This window comes from Bubalus kerabau, chromosome 19, assembly GCF_029407905.1.
Source record: "Bubalus kerabau isolate K-KA32 ecotype Philippines breed swamp buffalo chromosome 19, PCC_UOA_SB_1v2, whole genome shotgun sequence".
In the NCBI taxonomy this organism is placed as follows: Eukaryota; Metazoa; Chordata; class Mammalia; order Artiodactyla; family Bovidae; genus Bubalus; species Bubalus kerabau.
Window position 1 is genome coordinate 60,851,783 of NC_073642.1, and position 14,065 is coordinate 60,865,847.

Consider the following 14,065-nt stretch of genomic DNA (forward strand, 5'->3'; position numbering starts at 1 on the left):
GGAAGATGAGTTAGAAAAAAGTATTCAGAAAGTAATATAAAAAAGCAAAAGGATGAAAAAGTACACAAGAGACAGTGAAATACTTAGTGAGAAGAAAGCGCATATGTTTAAAAGGCATCTCAGAAGGTGAGGAAACAGGGGAAAAGGCAGAGGCCATATTTTGAGAGATAATGTTGCAGAATTTTCCAGAAAGATCCCAGGCCACAGATTCAAGAATCCAGATGAATCTCAAGCAAGAAAAATTAAAAAAAGCCAAACTCTAAGGTATTAAGGTAAATTTCAGAAAAAATTAGGAAAAAGAGAGGTAGATTGGGGTCTGATTGAGAAAGGCTGTGGGTGATAAACTCAGGAAGTTGAACTCTATCCTAAAAAGTTTTCATTACTGGGACAAGGTCATCTTTAGGATTCTGAAGGGTCATTCTGGCTACAGAATGAGTCATTACTGAGATGGGAACCCAAAAAGAAGGAGGGAGGCCAGCTTGGAGGCTATTGTCAAGGTCAAGGCAAAAATGATAAATGTCTAGATGAAGACAGTGGTAGTGAGGGGAAACAGAAACAACGAATATCCAAGAGGTGGAATCAAGAAGGACTTGGTGACTAATTTGATGTTGGAGTGGAGGAGAGAGATTTGTGGTAGAAGGACTGTCTTTCCACCCCCTTGCCATATCCATGCCCTTTGCAATATGATCTTGCAATATGGTCTTCCCATCAAGAAGTGAAACCTGTTTTCTCTCCCCTTGAATCTGAGCTGGCATTGTGACTTTCTTTGTCCAACAGAATGCAGGAGAAGTGATGTGCCAGTTCCTAACCTTAGCCTGAAAAGGCCTGCATGTTCCCACTCGCTCTCTCAGACCTGCCCCTGCTCTGGGAAGTCCAGGCTATCCCATAGGAGGATAAGAGATGTGTGGTCCATCCCACGCTCATCTAGAATAGCCCACCAACCTCCAGAAGTACAGCCACCCTGCTGGTCTATAAATCAGGGAGCCCAGCCAAGATCAGAAGCATTGCCCAGCGGACCTCAGAGTAAACTGCCAATCTTCAGAATCACGAGTTAAACAAACAGCTGTTCTTTTAAGCTACAAACTGTTGGAATGGCTTGTTACATAGCAAGAGTGAACTGATTAGAAGAGTCGTGATTAGTGGTGATATTTTCCAAGTTGGGCAATACAGCAGGAGGCTTGAATGAATGGATGGATGGTTTTCCCATAATACTGGAAGCAAAAAAATTTTTTAAACTATTATTCAGGACTTCTCTGGTGGTACAGTGGATAAGAAACCACTTGCCAATGCAGGGGACACAGGTTCGATCCCTGATCTGGGAAGATTCCACATGGTGTGCAGCAACTAAGCCCGTGAGCCACAACAACTGAGCTTGAGTGCTGCAACCACTGAAGCCCACACACCTAGAGCCCCCGCTCCACAAGAGAAACCACCCCAATGAGAAGCCCGGGCACAGCAACTAGAGAGTAGCCCTCACTTGCTGCAGATGGAGAAGGCCCACGCACAGCCATAAATAAGTAAATATATCTTTAAAAAAAACTATTATTTATACATAAGCCATAACAGCTCATAAGCTAGGTTTGTGCTTTTTTTTTTTTTTTTTTTTTTTGATAACTCTCAGCAAACACATCTTTGGGGGGCAAATCCTCTGAAAAAAAGGGGCTGTTCCTTGGGCACAAACCTGTAGCTTTGTTGCTCTGGTCCTCAAGTCCTTGGCGGTGGCAGTTTTCATGGCAATGATCCTAACCAGCTTGGAGTTTTCCTCCTGCAACCAGTCCTCAAAGTTCCTCAGGGACTGGGAATAATCCTCATGGCTGCCTCGTTCCCCCCGGAGCAGACCTGCCTGCAGGAAGGCACAGCATGGTCAAAGCATCAGAGTTTCTGAAAACAGCCCACTGGCTGTGTGTCCTGGGAATTCCATCCAAGCAGAGGGTGAGGGATGAGGATGCCCAGAGGGAGATAAGAGGCACCAGAGGGGCAAGGGGATGAGGAAAGCATCTCTACTCAATGTAGACATGATTAGTGACCAAGAACATTCCTCACTGCCACCTCTTTGGTCTCCTGAAGGCTTCCAGCATCATCCCTTATCAGGATGTCTACAATGTGATCACCTTCTGCCACTTTTGTCCCTCTTCAAGTTAGGTGACCAGAGTGATCTGTCTAAGATGCAAGTCCAGGGACATCCCTGGCGGTCCAGTGGTTAAGAATCCACCTGTCAATTCAGGGGATCCAGGTTCGATCGCTAGCCTGGGAACTCAGATCCCATATGCCGCAGGGCAACTAAGTCACAAACCACAACTACTAGAGCCTCTGCTCTAGAGCCCGCAAGCTACAACTACTGAACCCACATGCTACAACCACTGAAGCCCGCATGCCCTGGAGCCTGTGCTCTGCAACAACAGAAGCTGCCTCAGTGTGAAACCCGTGCCCTGCAGCGAAGAGTTGCCCCCGCTTGCCACAACTAGAGAAAGCCCGTGCATGGCAATGAAGAGCCCATGCACTGCAACAAAGACCCAATGAAGACAACAATTAGAAAATAAACAAAAGTAAAAATAATAAATAAATAAAATGCAAGTCCACTCAGCCACGCCATCACTTACACAGCTGAGAGGCTTCTCACACTCGATGCAGCTGGAGAGCCTCAGATTCTGGCCCTGCCTGGCTCTGCGGCTCATGAGGCCTGCCCCATCGTCTGAGCCAGGGCCCACAGACATCCAGCACCCCGCGCTAGTGCCGTCTCCCTCGGGTCCCTGCATGCACAGTCTAGTCTGCATGGAACACACTCCGTTCCGCCTCTTCTTGACTCCCACTCAGCTGTGAGGAGCCCTGGACATCTCATTTCCATCTCTCCAGGGAGGGCTTCCCTTGGCTACCCCAAGTCCTTCACTCTGCAGCAGGCTGCTGTGGCCTCTGGGTCTTCTGCCTCCATGAACCACATGTTCTGTAAACCCTTATTCTATTGCTTTGCGGTTCCTGCTTCCCTGCTTCTCAAAATGTGCTCCAAAGCCTAGCAGGCTTAGCATCGCCTGGAAGCTTGTAGAAACGCAGGGTGAGGAGTCCCAGTCCAGACCTACTGAATCAGAATCTGCATTTTGGTACGATTTTGATGCACATGACAATCTGTAAAGATCTGTGCTGGATGCTACGTTCTCTGAGGGTTGAAAGTATCTCTGTTTTATTTACAGCTGTGTCCCAGCTCCAAGCACAGTTCTCAGAACACAGAAAGACTCAGTAAGAGCTTTCTGGATGGGGAAATGCAAGAAGGAAGGGAAGAATGAATGAATTAGTGTACTGTCTTTACAGAACAAGGAATGAATTTCTTCTCACTGTGGTTCTGTTTTTTTAAAGCCTGTCAAGGAGAGGGATGGATGATATGATATGGTGAGGTTTGTTCTTTTTACAAAATGTAGTTTGTGTGTGTTGTGTGTTAGTCGTTCAGTCGTGTCCAATTCTTTGCGACCCCATGGACTGGAGCCCGCCAGGCTCCTCTAGTCCATGGGATTCTCCAGGCAAGAATATTAGAGTGGGTTACCATTCCCTTCTCTAGGGAGTCTTTCCAACCTAGGGATCAAACTCAGGTCTTCTGCATTGTAGGCAGATTGTTTACCATCTGAGCCACCAGGGCACCAAAAACACCTATCTTGAGTACTTTTAGTTTGCAGTCTAGCGCTGCTAGGAAGCGTCACACTCTGACACTCTCTTCCCTGCAAGGGAAGCAGTCGGATTTTCTGAGGGTGAGGGCCTGCCTGCTCTGGAGATGCCCAGGACCTTCCTCAGTGCAGACACTGGGTCTGGGGTCCCAGAGTCCCTCTGCCCTGTGGCACAGGGCACTCTTGTGTCACCACTGGGCAGACTCACCCAAGACAGGACCGGGCCCAGTCCTGAGCTGAGCATGTGGCCCCAGGTGGGGAGGGGGCTTTGCTGGTGACACCCTCCCACCATCAACTGACCTAGATCTGGGCCCTCCCCAGAAGCCCATGAGATGGACTTACCTGACGGCGATGCCGGGAAGTAAGATCTGTGGGGAGGATGAGAAACCCAGTCTTTGGGATGTTGTTGGTGAAAATCATTTTCTTCCCTGAATCCACTTCTGTTGTCCTCTGCAGCTGCTGGTTTCTGATGAGGCTGAGAAGTCAAATCCGCCCAGTCAACATGATGACAAGATGGGGACTTCCCAGATCACAGGAGAAGTAACAGAACTGCGGAGGGAGGTGACTTCTGGTCCTAACAAGCCCATGCCTGTCCTTCAGGTTGGTCAGAAGCTCCCCAGGGCACCTGCATTTCCAGTTCTCTGCTCAAAACTCATGTTACTGTCATCAAGGGGCATATATCTACCGATGCAGGTGAAGCCCCAGCCAGCAGGGGCTGGAGGCTAAGCTGGGACGCTTCCCTGCTCTTACTGCCTCTACTTAGAATTGCCTGGGGATGCCCAGAGGCACCTGGCACCACGCCTGGCACACAGCAGAACCCCAGCCATCTGTTCTAGGAACATGGCTGAGCTCTCCCTACTGGGAATGAGGGTTTTCGGAGACCAGCCTCCAACCCAGGAGGCCCTCTCACCTCAGCAGGCTCTCCTCAAGCTGCCTCAAGGCCCTCCATGACTCGGTCAGTTCCTCCAGCTCCCCCTGGACCACAGCAGCTCCCTCCAGAGAAGATGCCTCCATCACCAGCTGGCCGAGCGCTTCCATCTTGGGCAGCTGGGCTTCCTTCTCCGGGAATTCAGCCAGCAGCCTCTAAAGGACACACACACACACACACACACACACACAGAGTTAAGTCCTGGGGTGGTGGGGTGTCTGCTCCCTGGTATGAGAGTACTGTTCACCACCCTCCGCCCCTTAACCTGCCTTTGGGATACAGGGGAGAGAATAAGCATCTCTGTGGGGAGATTCATCTTACCTCAATCTCAGCCTCCCGGGACTGGGCATCCCATGGGCCCATGTCCCCACGGTGAGCCTCCAGCTTCTGTGTGATCACAGAGATCCACTGCCGCAGCTTCAGCAGCTCGTGGTTGAAGGTGCAATGTTCCCGCAGGCTCTGCTGACGTCCTTCCAGGAGGTCCTGTGGAACAGCCCCAGGGGAACCAGGCTGAAACCCTCAGCTACCCCACCCTGCAGGACCCTCAGCCCTGCCAGAACCCCAGGGTGAGATGGTTCCCAGGGCTCCCCACCCAGTGAGGAACACGAGAGGTTGATGTTTTCTGCACAGTGCAAGGAATTGACCCCGGAAAGACCAAGTCTGTTTTAAAGTGCCTCTAAGCCCGTTCTGCTTTTATGGGAAGTATCAAGTCTGGGTGAGGGTGTGCGCGATGTGTGCTCTCATCCACCACCAGTGTGGGGTGTAAACTGGTACAACCACTTGGGAAGACCATCAGTCAGTGCCTACTAAAGCTGAACACAGGCAGCTGTGTGGCACAACCATTTCACCCCTGCACGTAACACGACAGGCGCGAACGTCACTTTGCAGCTGAATAGAGTGGGTGTATTCTGATCGCCACCTATGTCTTTGGCCATCTAGAAGCACTTACTTTATTGAAAAGCATTATTTTATTTTTTCATATAGTTGACTAGGAAATCAACCCTGACTATTCATTGGGAGGACTGATGCCAAAGCTGAAGCTCCAGTACTTTGGCCACCTGATGTGAAGAGCTGACTCGTTGGAAAAGACCCTGATGCTGGGAAAGATTGAGGGCAGGAGGAGAAGGGGGCAACAGAGGATGAGATGGTTGGATGGCATCACTGACTTAATAGACATGAGTTTGAGCAAACTCCAGGAGATAGTGGAGGATAGGGTAGCCCGCATGCTGCAGTCCATGGGGTCGCAAAGAGTTGACTACAACTGAGTAACTGAGCAGCTGAACAACAACAATAATTGATTTACAATGTTTCAGGTGTACAGCAATGTGATTTTGTTCAATTTCTATTAATATAAATATGTATACATCTATACAGATGTCTGTATATATACATTTACTTTTTTAGAGTCTTTTTCCATTATAGGTTATTATTAAGATATTACGGAGAAGGCAATGGCACCCCACTCCAGTACTCTTGCCTGGAAAACCCCATGGACGGAGGAGCCTGGTGGGCTGCAGTCCATGGGGTCACTAAGAGTCAGACACAACTGAGCGACTTCACTTTCACTTTTCACTTTCATGCATTGGAGAAGGAAATGGCAACCCACCCCAGTGTTCTTGCCTTGAGAATCCCAGGGACGGGGGAGCCTGATGGGCTGCCGTCTATGGCGTCGCACAGAGTCAGACAAGACTGAAGCGACTTAGCAGGAGCAGCAGCAGCATTAAGATATTATTTTCTTATAATTTGCTTTTATTTCTCTTTTTGATGATAGAAAAAGCATTATATTAAATTTGTAAATCATGTGGGTAACTTGTACTATCTATGAATTTCAAGATTGCAAAGACAATGCCAGAAATACTTGTTATTAAAATAGGACACACAGAGTCCGGAAGGGTGAGAAATCCTGCCTTAAACTAAACACTTTCCTGAGCTGTGGATGCCTGAGAGCTGGCTTTGCACACCTGGGGCTCTTGTTACAAATGCAGACCCAGGACTTCACTTGAATCAGTATCGTCAGGGTAGGGCTGGGACAGACATTTCAGCTTGTGCTCAGGACAGTTTTGAAGGAGCCATCCCACTCCCCACACCACCTTGGGGTCCCACCGTTAAAGGGACATCAGTCCAGCACAGACACAAGAAGGATCCGGGTGGCCACCAGAGGGCGCCTCAGACAGAGCTCACGGCCACCGGGATCCAACTTGCAACCTGGCATGAACACAGCAAACAGGACGCGGGCTCCTGCGTGGGTGCGGCCTGCTCCGTGCTCTGGTCTCCTGGCATGTGCGGAATTGTATGTTTCACTTGTGGACGCGTATGTTTGACATGTGGAATCTCATGTTTAACTTGTTGCTGACTCATTATGCATCTACCCACCGGCACTTAAACCCCAGGAAGGCAGGGGGCTCTCTGTCCTGCTGTCCTGCTCCTCCATCCTCAACACCCAGCATCCTGCCTGGCATACAGGAGGCGCTCAATCATGAACGAATGAGGAAGGGACGAAAGGAAGGGAGAAAGAAAAAGGAGGGTTGGAAGGAACGACGGAAGAAAAGAGGGAGAAAGTCCTCAGGAGGGGCGGACAGATTCCAGGGACCTGGCCTCTGTTAACACAGACCCTCTGCTGACCCCTTACCTCCAGAGACCTCTGCAGGGCCTGGTGGGCGGCGGAAAGCTGGTCCATTTTGTGCTGGTGATTAGGGTTCCCCTGGAAAAGGGGCCTCATGGCCTCCACCTGAGACCTCAGGTCCATCCCCTCCTCCTGCAGCCCCTGCAGTAGAAGAAGAAATGAATGGAGCATCCTTTCTCCTTCTTCTCGTGGACGCTGATCAGGGTGGGGACCCTGAATGCAAAAGACTGGGAGAGTTCAGGGATGCAGGGACTCCCCAACTCCATCAGCCACACCGTACGGCTGTCTGATGGGCCCACTCTTAGGACTGGTGAGAATTTTAAAAACGAGATGAAAATATTCTGCGACACCATGAAAATAAACTGCTAAAGACCAGAAGGCATCGCTGGGGAACAGACTCATGTCTGGACTCCTACTTGACGACCATCTCTTCTTATGGAGAATCGCATCTTAGCTTTAGTTTTAGAGCCCCCAAATGCATCATTTTTAATACCTTCCAAAGAACACTCCCAGTTTTGTAAGAGCTGCGCCTGGGTTTTAAAAAGGTAACTTGTTTCACGTGCATTTTAAAAACCAGCCAGCTCCTCACCCAGCCAACAATGATTCATGATCAGCCTACCTACAGTCCCTGTGTTTTAAAATATTTATTCTTAATCCTCAAATCACTTATTTAACTGAAGGCCTCTGGCCTCATTAGGAACAGTTAGCAAAGCAACTTTAGAAGCAAATATTCATGTTAGACTTTAGGACCACAGAGTAAGCAAAAAACTTCTCATTTTGTTGGGCTCAAGTATCAGTCATTTGGAGGCAGGCCAGGAACCGTCAGGCATACCAGCAGAAACTCAGCTGAGATTAAAGGTCAGATCTCAGGGGCCGGGGGGGATCACAGTCTCTGGCTTGGGCTGACTGCCGCTTGGCTAGCCACTGGGACTGCAAGGGGGCTGTTCCGGCACAGCTGAACATTTGAGTGGAGGGACTCGGGCCAGACAGACCTCTTACCTGCAACCTCAGAAGCTGGGTCTGCTTCTCAGGAAGGTTCCGCCGAAGCCCATTCTCGGCTTGGACCCGGATTTGGAGGTCTGAGAGTTTTTTCTGCAAAGGCTCGAAAGTCGCCCCGAAATCTTTGTGCTGAGCAAGTAAGCTCTGCGGAGACACAACAGGCAGCACACAGCTCAGCCTTCCCCTCGGTCTCCCTGTGGCACAGCCTGACACTCACAGACGGGCTGCTTTTTCTCTAGTCTTCTCCTGTCCAGCTCCTACTCACTCAGGAACCACCCCCTCCAGGAAGCCTTCCTGGACTTCTTGAGGGGGTCTGATGCCCCTCTGTGAGGATCACTGTGTCCTCACCTAACAATTGCTCTGCTTCTAGAACAGGTGCTGGTAAACTGCATCTCCTACCACATACCCCAAGTTCACCAGAGGCCAGCGCTGTAAATAAGGTTGTATTGACAGGCAGTCATGCCCATTCATTTACAGTTGATTTCTTGCTACACCAGCAGAGTTCAGAAGAGACCACAGGCCTTGCAGACCCTAAAATGTATGCTAAATGTCTGCTCCATTGAATAAGTCAGACCATGGGTGTGGGGCTTTTCGGAGGTGCCTGGCCTCTGGTCAGTGTCCTAGAGATATCTTTGTCATTATCATCATTCTCAGATGCTTAGCAAATAATTGTTACCTAAAAGGAGAAACTGCCCAATACTTTAGCCACCTGATGCAAAGAGCCGACTCACTGGAAAAGACCCTGATGCTGGGAAAGATTGAGGGCAGGAGGAGAAGGGGGTGACAGAGGATGAGATGGTGGGATGGCATCACTGACTCAATGGACGTCAGTTTGAGCAAGCTCCAGGTGTTGGTGAAGGACAGGGAAGCCTGGTGTGCTGCAGTCCATGGGGTTGCAAAGAGTCAGACACAACTGAGCAACTGAACAACAATAACAACAAAAATAGCTTCCAGCTCTCTGCTGCTTTAAAGTTTACATGTGTTTTTCTCTGCATCTTCCCATCTAACTGCCCCCCAGCTCTCTGCAGAAGACAATTTGATTTGATGAGTATAGAATGGGATTTGGGGGCAGAGGAAGGAGGCAGACAAATGAGAAGGATCCCACCATAATCCTACCCAGATGATATAGGTGAGGGCTCTGAGGTTGTGTGGAACAAAGGATATGCCCAGGGCCACGCGGTGGCGAGTGGCAGGGCTGGGGTCAGGATACAGGGCTGTGCCTGCAGGAGGGCTGAGCTGAGGGCCAAGACGGGGCTCACCTGCAGTTTGCTCTTCCTCTGCAGAAGGCGGTTGTGCAGCAAGTCTCTGTCCCTCACGGAAGTCGCCACCTCCTCCAGCAGGGCTGTGGCTCTCTCCTGGTCGAAGATGCTGCCCAGCAGGTCTTTCTTCAGCTGCAGCATCGTCAGCTGCTCCTTCAAGCGGGAGCTCTCTGTCAAGGCCGCCTGGGGGAGACAAGGCTTCCGTGAAGGGGAGAGCTGGATGAAGCTGGGGCAGGAACGCACCTGGTCCGGCTGCACCTGCCTGGGAGGCTGGGCCTCTGTGCTGGTGGCTGAGGGAGCGGTGAATGCAAGGAGAAACAGGCAGGCGGGAAGGTGGTGGGAGACCCTGAATGTCAGGGTCAGTCTGAGTCCCTTCTCACCCTCCACATCCATCTTGTTACCAAATCCCGGGCAAGAAGGCTGCCTCCTGTGAGTGTCAGAAATCTGTCTCCTCTCCATTGGCTGCCACTGACCGTGGTGCACTCAGCCTTGCTCACTTGGACCTCTGCAGCTCCTGACCATCTGCTGCCTCCCAGATGCCCCACAGATCGACTCTGCACATTGCAGCCAAACCCAAACTGAACCAGTCTGATCCTCTACTCAATGATTCTCCATCACCGACAACAGAGGGCCATCTCCAAGTTGGCGTGTGGGACATTTTGAATACCAGACCACCTCACCTGTCTCCTGAGAAACCTGAATGTGGGTCAAGAAGCAACAGTCAGAACTTTACATGGAACAAATGACTGGTTCAAAACTGGGAAAGGAGTATGTCAAAGCTGTAGATCGTCACCCTGTTTATTTAACTTATATGCAGAGTACATCATGCGAAATCCTGGGCTGGATGGATCACAAGCTGGAATCAAGATTTCCAGGAGAAATGTCAACCACCTCACATATGCAGATGATACCGTTCAAATGGCAGAAAGTGAGGACAAACTAAAGTGCTTCTTGATGAGACTGAAAACACTGACTTAAAACTCAATGTTCCAAAAACTAAAATGGCATCCGGCCCCATCACTTCACGGCAAATAGAAGGGGAAAAAGTGGAAGCAAAGGGGAAAAAGCGATAGATTTTCTCTTGGGCTCCAAAATCACTGTGGACGGTGACTGCAACCATGAACTTAAAAGACATTTGCTCCTTGGAAGAAAAGCTATTACAAACTTGGACAGCATATTAAAAAGCAGAGACATCACTTTGCCGACAGAAGTCCATATAGTCAAAGCTATGGTTTTTCCAGGAGTCATGTATGGATGTGAGAGCTGGACCATAAAGAAGGCTGAGCACCAACGAACTGCTGCTGTCAAACTGTGGTGTTAGAGAAGACTCTTGAGAGTCCCTCAGACAGCAAGGAGATCAAACCAGTCAGTCCTAAAGGAAATCAACCCTGATTATTCATCGGAAGAACTGACGCTGAAGTTGAAGCTCCAATACTTTAGCCATCTGATGTGAAGAGCTGACTCATTGGAAAAGACCCTGATGCTGAGAAAGATTGAAGGCAGGAGGAGAAGAGAGTGACAGAGGATGAGATGGATAGATGGCATCACTGAGACAATAGACATAAGTTTGAGCGAACTCCAGGAGATAGTGAAGGACAGGGAAGCCTGGCGTGCTGCAGTCCATGGGGTTGCAAAAAGTCGGACACAATTTAGCAACTGAACAACAAGCAAAGAGCCTAGGGGAGCATGATCAGGGGGAATTCAGGAAGGCCTCCCAGAGGAGGTGGCATCTCAGTGGGGTCGTGATGTGCAGGAGCTCATGGGGCAGAGAGAGGACCAACAGGGAACTCCACAGCCTCATGTAACAGGCAGCCAGCTCCCATGCAGATAGCCTGAACTCTGCACAGCCCAGGCCCCACCTCCTCCAGGAAGCCTGCCCTGGTCACATTCCCGCCTGACACTCACTCTTTCCGCCCCAAAGCCCTTTGCCCGACTTCAGTGTCCTGTTGATCAACCAGCTCTTAGGGGTAAACATGTCTTGCTTCTCTCACCAAGGGCTCAGGAGCCTGGAGGCCAGGGGTTTTGTCTTCAGCTGGCCAGAGTCCTTCCACTTGATATCTGATGATGTTACAGAGACGATGAGCTGGGCATGGGGCTGGGAGAGGAAAAAGTAAGACTGCAGCCCAGGTAGGTGACCTGCTGATGACGTCTATATTTTGTGGTCAGCCACACAGAGGCCAAGCCTCCTGAGGTAGGGGGCCACCTTCATTCCCTTTTTGCCAGACTCAGACACGATATCACAAGGGTGAAGAATTCAGGCTGCGGAGTTGCAATCATGAGTTTGGATGGCACACCAACTTGGCCACCCACTCCAGTATTCTGGCCTAGGAAATCCCACGGACAGTGAAGCCTGGAGGGCTGCAGTCCCTGGGGTCCCAAGAGTCAGACACGACTTAGTGACTAAACCATCACCACCATCACTGATTAGGAGAACCTGGGTAATTCCAAGCCTCAGTTTCCTCATTGGTAAATGACCAATAGGCACATCCCAGCTCGTGGGGCTGTCACGAGGCTTAAATGCCTAAAAAGCATTTAACACAGTGCAGGACCCTCACTGAACTCACAAGAAAAGATAGATCTTCTCAACCATTATTATTTAACCAGCGGTTCTGGGTTGAATTGTGACCTTCAAAAGAGAAATGGTGGGGGTGGGGGGAAGGTATGGTCAAGTCTCAACTCCACTACCTTAGAATGCAACCTTCTTTGGAGAGAGGGGCTTTACAGAGGCAATCAAGTTAAAATGATGTCGTTGATTGGTGCCCTTACAGAAAGGGAAGACTTAGACCCAGATGCACGCACAGAGGGAAGAGGTGGTGGAGATCTTTAGGGGGAGGATGGTCACATGATGACAGGCAGAGATCAGAGTGGTAGACCTACAAGGCAATGAACGCCAGCAACTGGCAGGGAACATCAGAAGCTAGAAGAGGCAAGGGAGGAGTTTCCCCTAGAACCACTGGAGACAGCAAGATCCTCTTGATGGGTCAACTTCGGACTTCCAGCTTTCAGAACTTTAAGAGAATGAAGTTCTGTTGTTTTCTTTTTTTTATAAAAGCACCACTTTTTGGTGCTTTGTTACAGCAGCCCTAGAGAACTAACACACTAGTCACGCCCAGGTTTTGGCTGGAGCTTTTCTGATCCACAGGGCTTCCCTGGTGGCTCAGACAGAAAAGAATATGCCTGCAAGGCAGGAGACCTGGGTTCCATCCCTGAATCAGGAAGATCCCCTGGAGAAGGGAATGGCTACCCACTCCAGTATTCTTGCCTGGAGAATTCCATGGACAGAGGAGCTGGGAGGACTGCAATCCATGGGGTCACAAAGAGTCAGACACAATGGAGCAATTAACACTTTCACTTTCAATCCACAAGTCGCTCTGAGGCTAGATGCAGAAGCTGAGTTGAGAAAAGAGAGGGGTGGGACTTCCCTAGCAGTCCTAGCAGTCCAGTGGTTGAGACTCTGCACTCCCAGTGCCAGGGGTATGGGTTGAATTCCTGGCTGGGGAACTAGGATCCCACATGCCGCATGGTGTGGCCAAAAAAGAGAGGGCTGGCAGCTCGAGCCCTGACCTGTGAAATCCTTTCTGCCCAGGCAGGCCAGTGGGAGTGATGCAAGACACACTGCTGCTGCTGCTGCTAAGTTGCTTCAGTCATGTCCGACTCTGTGCGACCCCATAGACGGCAGCCCACCAGGCTCCTCTGTCCCTGGGATTCTCCAGGCAAAAACACTGGAGTGGGTTGCCATTTCCTTCTCCAATGCATGAAAGTGAAAAGTGAAAGTGAAGTCGCTCAGTCGTGTCTGACTCCTAGCGACCCCATGGACTGCAGCCCACCAGGCTCCTCCGTCCATGGGATTTGCCAGGCAAGAATACTGGAGTGGGGTGCCATTGCCTTCTCTGCAAGACACACTCCCAACCTGCAAACAGACTCCAAAGGTGAGTAAGCCAAAGTCCTGGCCCCACGTATTCCAACCCACTGCTCAGTGAAAGTCCTGCCCTGGAGTCCTGGGTCCCACTCTAGAACGACAGGACCTCTCTCCTGCCTCAAGAAGGTCCCAGTTTGCTTTCTGCCCCAGTGGGAAGGACAGGAGGCAATATCCTGACACAGCAGGGAAAGTTAGACAGGCCTGGGTTAAAGCCAGCCCTGTCACTTAACGGCTGTGTTAACCTCAAGCAAGTGGCTCCTCAACAGTCAAATGATAAGAATCGTTCTGCTTGTTTCGCAAAGCTGTTTCCAGAAGCCAAAGTGAAAACAGGGCTGAAAATGTTAGCCAAGACTCTATACCCCACCATTCTGGCCCCAGCTCTGCTTCTCTTGAGCAGCCAGACCTTGAACATGCTCTCTCACTCTTCCCTGGCCCAGATCCCTCATCAGTAAAATGAGGAGAATGGTAGCAACAGAAATAAAAATCAGTGTACATACATATTCAATGTACATTCATTATGACAGTGAAAATTGCAAACAACCTCAACAATTGAATTGTGGCTACTTTAAAAAATAAATAAAAGGGCGCGCCCCCAAATGGAATATTCTGCATCCATTTAAAGTGATTTATTGAGCCATGCTATTGAACCATTTTAAAGGATGCTGAGAAAAAGCTCAGATGTGTCAA

At 49.9% G+C, this 14,065-nt stretch overlaps 1 protein-coding gene across 3 annotated transcripts in view; it reads right to left on the bottom strand.

The window, feature by feature from the left end:
• Positions 1-14,065, bottom strand: part of SYNE3 (spectrin repeat containing nuclear envelope family member 3) — a 103,530-nt gene that overhangs the window by 20,045 nt on the left and 69,420 nt on the right. For 2 of the 3 annotated variants that reach the window (XM_055555594.1, XM_055555596.1), the window contains exons 9-15: positions 9,460-9,642; positions 8,201-8,344; positions 7,208-7,342; positions 4,900-5,061; positions 4,561-4,733; positions 3,993-4,125; positions 1,682-1,843 (exon numbers count right to left, since the gene is read on the bottom strand). In XM_055555594.1, the coding sequence (XP_055411569.1) occupies positions 1,682-1,843; positions 3,993-4,125; positions 4,561-4,733; positions 4,900-5,061; positions 7,208-7,342; positions 8,201-8,344; positions 9,460-9,642 (1,092 nt within the window). The remainder of the gene's footprint in view (positions 1-1,681; positions 1,844-3,992; positions 4,126-4,560; positions 4,734-4,899; positions 5,062-7,207; positions 7,343-8,200; positions 8,345-9,459; positions 9,643-14,065) is intronic. The other variant, XM_055555597.1, reaches the window with a different exon arrangement.